Source organism: Saimiri boliviensis, chromosome 7 (assembly GCF_048565385.1).
Source record: "Saimiri boliviensis isolate mSaiBol1 chromosome 7, mSaiBol1.pri, whole genome shotgun sequence".
Taxonomy (NCBI): Eukaryota; Metazoa; Chordata; class Mammalia; order Primates; family Cebidae; genus Saimiri; species Saimiri boliviensis.
Genome location: NC_133455.1, coordinates 55,560,624 through 55,570,828, shown reverse-complemented (window position 1 = coordinate 55,570,828; position 10,205 = coordinate 55,560,624). Strand labels below are relative to the sequence as shown.

The 10,205-nt window shown below is 43.4% G+C and overlaps 1 protein-coding gene across 2 annotated transcripts in view; it reads left to right on the top strand.

Annotated features, from left to right (window-relative positions):
• The first annotated feature begins 5,256 nt into the window (after positions 1–5,256).
• ZDHHC17 (zDHHC palmitoyltransferase 17) overlaps positions 5,257–10,205 on the top strand; it is a 92,765-nt gene continuing 87,816 nt past the window's right edge. Inside the window, exon 1 of one of the 2 annotated variants that reach the window (XM_074402530.1) lies at positions 5,257–5,441. In XM_074402530.1, the coding sequence (XP_074258631.1) occupies positions 5,395–5,441 (47 nt within the window). In that variant the 5' untranslated portion in view covers positions 5,257–5,394. The remainder of the gene's footprint in view (positions 5,442–10,205) is intronic. The other variant, XM_074402529.1, reaches the window with a different exon arrangement.

Here is a 10,205-nt window from a genome sequence, read left to right as displayed (position 1 = left end):
ACTGTCCCCATCTGCAGAGAGGCTTGACTGCCACAGCATCTGTGGCTATGCTCAGAGGGTTTTTTTTCTTTTTTTCTAAGAAAAAATTATTTTCAAAAGATATACTTCTGATAGCTTTCATCATTGAACTTAATAAACTGACCTTAAAATTAAAAAAATCAGTTATTTCTACACACTAACAATGAACTATTTGAAAAGGAAAATTAAGAAAACAATTCCACTTATAATAGTATCAAGAAAAATAAAATAGGAATAAATTTAACCAAGGAGGCAAAAGGCTTGTATCCTGAAAACTACAAATCATTGATGAAACAAATGAGAGAAAATACAAATAGAAAGACATCCTGTGTTCATGAATTAGAAGAATTAATATTTTAAAAATGTCTATACTACTGAAAGTGATCTACAGATTCAATGCAACTCCTATTCAATGGTGTTCTTTATAGAAGTAGAAAAAAAAATCCTAAAATTCATATGGGACCACAAAAGACCCTGAATAAACAAAACAATCTTGAGAAAGAACACAGCTAGAGGCATCACACTTCCTGATATTAAAATATATTACAAAGCTATAGTAATTCAAATAGTACGGTATTGGCATAAAAACAGACATAACATACAGATCAATTGAACAGAATAAAGAACCTCAAAAGAAACCCAAATATATATTGTCAACTGGTCTTCAACAAGGGTGATAAAAATACACAAAGGGGAAAGGACATTCTATTCAACAAATGGTGCTGGGAAGAGTAGATATCCATATGTAAAAAGGATGAAATTGGACCCTTATCTTGCACCACACACACACAAAAATCAACTCGAAATAGATTAATGACTGAAATGTAAGATCTAGAACTATAAAACTGTAAAACACTTAGGAAAAAACATAAGTGAAAACTTCATGACATTGGGCTTGGCAATAATTTCTTGGATATTACACCAAAAGCACAAGCAACAGAAGCAAAATTAGACAAGCAGAATTAAATTGAACTAAAAAAGCATCTGTGCAGCAAAGGAAACAATCAGCAAAGTGAGAAGGCAATCTACAGAATGGGAGAAAATATTCGTAAATCATATATATAAGGGATTGATATCTAAACTATTCAATGAACTCCTACAACTCAAGAGCAACCCCCCCCCCAAGATAACCCAATTTAAAAATGGGCAAAATACTTAAGTAGATATTTCTCCAAAGAAGAAATACAATGGCCAGGTATTTGAAAAGATGCTCAACATCACTGATCCCTAGGGAAATGCAAATCAAAACTACAGTGAGATATCGCTTTGCACCTGCTAGGAGGGCTATTACGAAAAACAAAAAAACAAAAGGTAAGTATCAAAACAGATGTGGAAAAATTGGAACCCTTCTACACTGTAATGTAAAATGGTTCAGCAGCTATGGAAAATGGTATGATGGTTCCTCAAAAAATGAAAAATAGAACTACCATATGATCCAGCAATTCACTTCTGTTTATATATTCAAAAGAATTGAAATTGGGATCTCAAAAAGATAAAACCGCTCTTATGTTAATTGCAGCATTATCACATTAGCCAAGATACGGAAACAGCCTCAATGTCTACTGATGGATGAATGGATAAAGTGTGGTACATACATAACAATGGGATATAATTCAGCCTTTAAAAAGAAGGGAATTCTGCCATATGTGACAACATGGATGAACCCAGAGGACATTATGCTAAGTGAAATAAGTCACTCACTGAAGACCAAAGGTGAGCTATTTAAAATGGTCAAACTGATAGAAACAGTAGAATGGTGGTTGTCAGGGGCTAGGGTAGAAGGATATGGGGAGTTGCTGTTCAATGGGTATAAAGTTTCAGTTGTACGAGATGAGTAAGTTCTAGAGATCTGCTGTACACCATTGTGCTTATGGTTAACAATAGTGTATTGTGCACTTGAAAATTTAAGAGAGCTCTTGCGTCAGGTGTTCTCATTACAATAAAAAATTTAAGAGGACCAAGTGATAATTCATTGAGGATAATAACAACAGAAGAAACTTGCGGTAGAGGCAAGAGTACTAAATGGGGAAAATTCAGGAGGTTTCCAGATGATTCTGCTACCACCTAGTTTCGTGACTTTAAGAGGATTTCTTAAATTCCTTTTCTGTGAAATGACAGAGTTGGATTAAATCTGGATGATCTCTAATGCTGTCTTTAGCTTCAGTAGTCTCTGAAGTTACATATGAAACTATATTTATACAACAATGCCCTGTGCCTTCCAATCTGTTTGCTTCTAAATTCATTTCACAATTACTCTCTACCAAGGTCTATTTTTCTCTTTGAATTTTATTCTCTTTTAGCCACTATTCTGCATTCCTCCATAATTCTATGCCATTCTTTTGCCAATCTATCCAATCAGTGTACTTTCTTAGCTGTCTTTATAGTTCCCCAAATATATTGTCTCAATTTGAGCTATAGATAAGAACTCTATCGTTATCAAGATGGATCTTGATTATATCTAAAGGGTTTGCTTCAAGATTCAACTTCAACACGTTTTCCTAATAATGATTTCTTTCTTCAGTTCTTCATTTAATAATTATTTTAGTGTTCCAGCAGTAAGCAAGACATAGACCCTGGTTATGTTGTTCTAACTTTTCAGCTGCTTTTATTGTTTTCCCTATGTTTGAACTGTAGAATTCTCAGGAGTAAAAATGTTCACAGAGCTAGGCAGGTAATGAAAAAGAGTAAAGCAGGCCATGGACCCAGTAGAGACTGAGCAAGAAGGTCCAGATGGCTTGTTTGTCAGGTGAACTAAAACTCTAGATTTTAAAGTGAACCCTATTGATTTTCGCAGGGAAGGCTAAACATTTCTTTTATGAATACTCCACATCATATATTTGTACCAATATTCCTAATACACAGGTACCCATGAAACATTGTCTCCGATTCTCCATGCCTAGTTTCTTTATTCTCACTTCATTCGGTGCTTTATTAATATTTATGCCACTTAACTTTTTCATTGAGTGTCCTTTCTTTACTCTCATCTTCTATTTCCAGTTAATGCAAGACATAAAGGTAAGGAGGGGCAAGGTGAAAAATTGAGATTTTTGGCAGAGCGCGATGGCTAACGGCTGTAATCCCAGCACTTTGGGAGGCTGTGGCAGGCGGATCACCTGAGGTCGGGAGTTCACGACCAGCCTGACCGACACGGAGAAACCCAGTCCTTACTACAAATACAAAATTAGCCGGGCGTGGCGGTGCATGCCTGTAATCCCAGCTACTCGGAAGGCTGAGGCAGGAGAATCTCTTGAACCTGGGAGGCGGAGACTGTGGTGAGCAGAGATGGTACCATTGCACTCCAGCCTGGCAAAAAGAGCAAAACTCTGTCTCAAAAAAAAAAAAAAAAAAAAAAAAAAAAAAGCTTTTTTTTTTAGTGAAAATGCCTTCTGTCCATGTTAACACATGACTGAAAGCAATTCGATACTCCAAGGGCCTCAGTCCATCTAGCTGTAAAAGATGACTCCTAGTTTGGGCCAGGACGAACAGAATGAAAATCAGCTCGGACTGAAAAGAGAAAAAGTACCTATGCTGGGAGGACAGACAGAAAGCCAGCAGCAAAGTTACTGAGAAACTTCTTTCTCCCATAGCCGTGCACTAGCTATGACACGCCATACCCACCTCTCTTTGAGTGACTGCTGCTCTCTTACTAATGAGCCCCAGTGCACGTGGCTACTTTATTACTGGAGATACCTAATTACTAAATTGCTGTATCCTCAAGACAGTATCCAATCCCTCGTAAATCCCAGCTTTTCTTCATCCCGCCGCAGAAACGGCGTCCAATTCCAGATCTGATTCCCGCTCTCCCCTAGACCCTCCTCAGACTCCTTTGGTGGGAAACTAATCTTACAAAGGAGGCTTCCTCCTCCCTTTTCCCGTGGCATCCACGCTTCCTTTGGAGTGCCCTCCCTCTTGATTTACAAATTAGCCTGATTTTGTCGGAGTACAGGCTTTTTCCCGGTGGTTTCTGACCTTAGCAGGAAACAGATTAGTACCAGGATCTATACAACGGGTCAACTTTCATGATCTCTGCGAAATCGTCCTCTGAGCTGTTTGGACTTACAATTTTTAACAGCTAAAAGAAATGACAAATGCCTTCTAAAACTGTCCCATCAGCGCATTTACAGGGAGCACCTCCCCCATACCACCCCAAAATCCTTTAAAAAATGGCTTTGGTCTTTTTATCTGGGTTGCATTTCAGCGAATTCAGTTTAAGTGGTTTCAGTTGTGAATTCCTGGGTTATGTGGAAATGTTGCAGATGGAGGTGTGTGGGCTTTGAGATCGTAATTTTTTATCTGGTACTAATTCAGGACGATTGATAGCAGGTTGGGATCATTTTAAGAAGGGTTCTCCGCCAGCTGTGGTGGCTCAAGGCTTTAATCCCAGCACTTTGGGAGGCCTAGGCGGGTGGATCACCTGAAGTCAGGAGTTCGAGACCAGCCTGAACAACATGGTGAAACCCCCATCTTGAATAAAAGTACAAAAACTAGCCGGGCGTGGTGGTGGGAGCCTGTAATCCTGGCTACTCAGGAGGCTGAGGCAGGAGAATCACTTGAACCCGGGAGGCAGAGGTTGCAGTAAACCGAGATTGCGCCACTGCTCTCCGGCCTGGGGCACAAGAACAAAACTCCATCTCAAAAAAAAAAAATAAATAAAAATAAATGGTTCTCTAGTCCAGGAGGAAGCCCTGAGTTGCATCCATGGTAAACCAGGGCGTCCCCCGGAGGCATAGGTTGCGGGAGACCTTTTCGAGCGTGGAGGAAAGGGGAGCTGCTTTCGTCTTCAGGAGTGATGCACGTCTCCACTCAAGTCCGACGGCCCCAAACCTCCCTGGAGTTGGCTGATGGCTCTGCCCGAGTTTCTGAAGAAGGGTCCCGGGGGTCCCGGAGCGGAAGAGGGGGCGCGTGGGCCTTCTCGGCTGCCTAGGGTTCCAGACTTGCGCCGCGTGCGGCTCCGGAGCTCAGTTCTCGCTCCCGAGCCGCCGCCAGGTTTCCCAAGCGACGGTCTCAACCGTCCCGCCGCCTCCCGCGAGCAGCCAGAGGTGCACATCTGCCTCCGGCCGAGACCCGCCCCCGAGCCGCGGGCCCCACGCCCAGAGCCCTCCGCCGGCCCCAGCGCAGTGCAGCAGAGCGCGCTCCCGTCGGGGGCCGGGCCGCCCTTCGGCGCACGCGCGGAGAAACGCGCCCTCCGAGGGGGGAGGGGGCAGAGGGGGCGTCACAGGGGCAGGAGAAGGAGGAGGAGGCCCACGTCGCCTCCGGCGTGGCTCGCGCTCGCCCCGCGCTCGCCCTCCGCCTCGCCCGAGCCCCGGGAGGGTGAAACGCTCTCTCCCGGCATGCAGCGGGAGGAGGGATTTAACACCAAGATGGCGGACGGCCCGGATGAGTACGATACTGAAGCGGGCTGTGTACCCCTTCTCCACCCGGAGGTGAGGAACCGCGCCGAGTGCATTCCTTGTCCTGCGGCCCTCCAGCTTTTCTCCCCCGGACTCGCCGAGGGCGGTGGCCGACGTGTGTGCGGTAGTGGGACGTGCCGAACTTGGGAAGGGTGGGGAGGCGAATCCAGGCCCGAGCGCGGCTGTGAGCGGATAACGGGGGAGGAGATAGCGGGGCGGGCCCGACCGGGGCGGGCTCTGGGACGCAGTCGCTGGCTGTGCCGGGAGGACAGAGGTGGAGATGTTGATGGTTCTGCTGTGTCGCCGCGCTGCTTTTGAGTGCAGAGGCGGGGGAGTGGGGGGTGGGGTGGGGGGTGCTGGTGCTTTTTTTGAACCGCAGCTTAGCCCCTTGTCTTCTTATTCCGAGCCTCTCCGGGCCAGGTCGAAGCGCGTCTGGTTTTGATTTCTTTTTCCTTCGCCAGGGTGAATGACGGTGTCTATTGCTTCCTTTTAGCCCACTGTGAGGGGACAGTTTCATGGGCATAGTGATGTCCTTCCAGGTAATGCCATGGGCAGCACCTCGGGCACCTTGTGTCGGGTGTCCTTTTTTGAGCATTTGTCCTTAAGCGGTGAAAAAGAGAGGTCAAAACTTTTGGGAATAGACCCACACTCACGTTAGCTTGTCGAAGTACCGTTTTTCCAGAAGCCTAGGGGTGGACACTGCAACACGTTTCCCATCACAACATGAATGCTTGAGTGTCTTCCCATGTAAGTAAACAGTGCTCCTCTCCACAGTCAGTCACAGTATGTGCTTGTTTACCTCCGAATTTGTAGCTGAGCTAGTGCTAGTTAAGGCTTGGAAGCAATTATTGATTCATCCTGATTTTTAGTGATCCACAGTGATGTGTGAATGGGGTAGCGGCACAGTTGCCTGAAGAACTCGGTAGTTTTCGTGAGGTTGAAGGATTGACAGTCGTTGTATTGTAGGATGAACAAACATGGAAGTCTCTACCTGGTTACTTTGCATTAGAGTGATTCTGTTTTTTTCTGGATTTGGGTTTGTAGCATGCCACTAGTTTTTGTTAAAAAGTGAATAATGACAACCACCCATTTATGTTATATGTTAATACTCAACCATCCTCTCATTGGTTACTTTGGTTTATCAAAAACACACGGGGCTCAAGCCTGTAATCCCAGCACTTTGGGAGGCCGAGGCGGGTGGATCACGAGGTCAAGAGATCGAGACCATCCTGGTCAACATGGTGAAACCCCGTCTCTACTAAAGGTGCAAAAAATTAGCTGGGCATGGTGGCACGTGCCTGTAATTCCAGCTACTCAGGAGGCTAAGGCAGGAGAATTGCCTGAACCCAGGAGGCGGAGGTTGCGGTGAGCCGAGATCGCGCCATTGCACTCCAGCCTGGGTAACAAGAGTGAAACTCCGTCTCAAAAAAAAAAAAAAAACACACACACGGGACAGTTCCTTACGAATATATACCTGTGCCAGTCTCAACAGAAGAGGCTACTCTGGGTTTCAGACAAACAGAACTATACAGTAAGACTAAACATTTGTTTGACCAAAGTGGTAACATGTTCAGAACCGGCATTATACACATCTCTTTTGGTTCGCTTAGGCCCTAACATAGGCCAAGAAATAGACAAATCTAGTTTTTAGATGTTGCCTTGAAAATGTTGCTAAGTGATTTCTATTCATCTCCCTCTGAAACTGTTTCAAACACTTAAATGTTTTTCCAGTTTATTTTTTTGAGACGGAGTCTCTCCCTGTCCCCCAGGCAGGAGTGCACTGACAGGATGACAGCTCACGGCAACCTCTACCTCGAGGGCTCAAGTGGTCCTCCCACCTCAGCCTCCAAAGGTAGCTGTGATCACAGGCTCGCGCCGCCATGCCCAGCTGAGATATATATATATATGTGTGTGTGTGTGTGTGTGTGTGTGTGTGTGTGTATGTATGTATGTATATTTGTAGAGGAAGAGGTCTCCCTGTGCTGCTTCTAGGCTGGTCTTGAACTCTTGAACTCAAGTGGTCCTCTCGCCTTAGCTTCTCAAAGTGCTGGGATTACAGGCATGAGCCACCATGCATGGCCTATCCTATGTATTTTATTTTTTGCATACTGTTTTTCATAAACCTTTGCTTTGTAAAATAGTACTGATGTCTGCTGCTTTAAGAGTAATTTTAACTGGCAACAAATCCAGGTTGTTTGTAGTAGAATGGCCAGTGTAGGCTTGAAGTTTAGATACCAGTCTTCAGGTTGCCATTTAATAGATAGGATATTACTAGAAAGTAAACCTTCTAATCACATAGTGGGAATTGATATGCATAATATATACTATTCCTTTTTACCCAAGAAGCACAGAGTCTGATTGTTTTAACACTTCGGATGTACCTTAAGCTTGTACTACATGGCTGAGGTCTTTCTGCGTTTTCTGTGGTTAGTGTGTGTACCTGGTGCAGACTTGGGTAGTGTTGCTTCCTAGCAGTGTGTCTTGGGCAAGCTATTAATTATTCCCTGAGTTCTAGTTTCATCATTTATAATGGATGATAAAAATAAAAATAAGTTATAGCGAGGATTAACTGAGATAACATATTTTTGTTGCTAAAATAGTGTTTTCAGTCTCCTTTGAAAAGAAACCCTTTCTCTGTCTTGGTAGGTAATGAAATAATAGTACTTTTAATCTCATTTTTTGAGAGAGCATAAACCAGGCGTCCCCAAACTACGCATGCGGCCCCCTGAGGCCATTTATCCGGCCCCCTCACTGCACTTCAGGAAGGGGCACCTCTTTCATTGGTGGTCAGTGAGAGGAGCACAGTATGTGGCAGCCCTCCAACGGTCTGAGGGACAGTGAACTGGCCCCCTGTGTAAAAAGTTTGGGGACGCCTGGCATAGACTTTGGGGGAGACAGACTTGGATTCTAATTCTGGAAATTCAGTAACTTGCTAAGTGACCTGAGACAAGTGCTTAATTTCTTTAAGCTTCAGTTGTAATCAGAAAATGGCTGGGTATGGTGGCTCATACCTTTAATCCCAGCACTTTGGGAAGCTGAGGTGGGAGAATCACTTGAGGCCAGGAGTTCGAGACCATCCTGGGCAACATGGTGAAACTTCCATCTCTACAGAAAACACAAAAATTAGCTGGGCCTGGTGGTACACGCCTGTAGTCCCAGCTAATTAGAGGCTGAGATGGGAGGATTGCTTGAGTCTGGAAGGTTGAGGCTGCAGTGAGCCATGATGGAGCCACTGTACTCCATCCTGTGTGACACAGCAAGAACCTGTCTCAAAAAAAAAGAAAGAAAACGAATGGAGATGCTACCTGGTTTACTTGGCTTAAGGGATTAGGTGAGGCTACATGTTGAGGGTCAAGAACTGATACATTGTAGGTGCTCAGTTAATGTTACTTTTTTTTTCTGTACCAGAAGAAAGAGGGAAGTGTTACACATTTATTTTGGTTTTGGTGACTGATTTAAAACTTATGTGGGTTTTAATTTAGTGGAATAGGATCTTGCAGGAACAAGTTTCATTTCACTTTTTATCTTCAGATTTAACACTCACACAAAAACGTTTTTCACTTAAGTATTTGTTAAGCAGATGAATTATTTGTAGGTAAAGAAATCAGCATTGCTTAAATCTCTTGTTAGTATGCAAACTGCCCACTGTTAAAACCTTTCTTATAGGATTATGCAATTAGATGGACACCTTTTAGAGGTATTTTAGGTAAGATAATCTTACTTTTTAATGAATTAAATAATCCACTCATTTATTTGGTCATTCAAACATTTGTTTATCGTGTTTGGGCAAGGCATTGTGCTGGAGTCTATGTGGAAAAAAATTAAGGATATTTTTGGTATTCAGTGAGAGGCAGTGTACAATACTGGTTCAGGGCCAAAGCTGGCCTGGAGAGGTGGCTTGTGCCTATTATCCCAGCACTTTGGGAGGCTGAGGCAGGTGGATCACCTGAGGTCCAGAGTTCAAGACCAGCCTGACCAACATGGAGAAACCCCATCTCTACTAAAAATACAAAATTAGCTAGACGTGGTGGCACATGCCTGTAATCCCAGCTACTAGAGAGGCTGAGGCAGAAGATTCACTTGACCCTGGGGGCAGAGGTTGCCATGAGCCAAGATGGTGCCATTACACTATAGCCTGGAAAACAAGAAACTCTGTATCAAAAAAAAAAAAAAAAGCCAAAGCTGTGGTGACAAACTGAAAATGTAGCTTCTGGAATGGTCAAAGTACATTTTTCTCATTTGTAAAGTTGGATTTGTGCCACCTTTCATAGTTACTATGAATGAATATTAACTAGGATAATGTTTATAAAGCAGTCACCATAGACTTAGCCTCGTAGCCTGCCAAGCAAATTGTACTTCGAAAGGCCCTGGGTTATAGTGAATACTGAAAGGGAAGCTGCTGTTACTTTGTTTTCTTTTGAAATTGGTGACTATTTGTTTTACCAAAATGAAAGAAATTAAAGGCTATTTGGATAAAGATGAACTGATTATCAAGGGGTTAGGGTGCTAGTTCTAGCTCAGTGACCTTGAGCTAGTAGATATTTAACTGCTCTTAATTTTGTTGCTTTTAAGAGAAAGTAGCTAGACTAGATCTCTACGATTTCTTCAAACTCAAATGTTCTGGTTTTAAGTTGTGATTTTTCAAGATAATCAACTTGATAATGTGTCTGCTAGGTACATAGCATAGTGTTAGGTTTTATGGGTTAAAATAGCATAAAAAGGATAGCATATGTTTTCCACAAGGCAAGTAACTAGTTGGGAGGTTGTATGCATGTGAAACACTTGACGTTTCAAGTA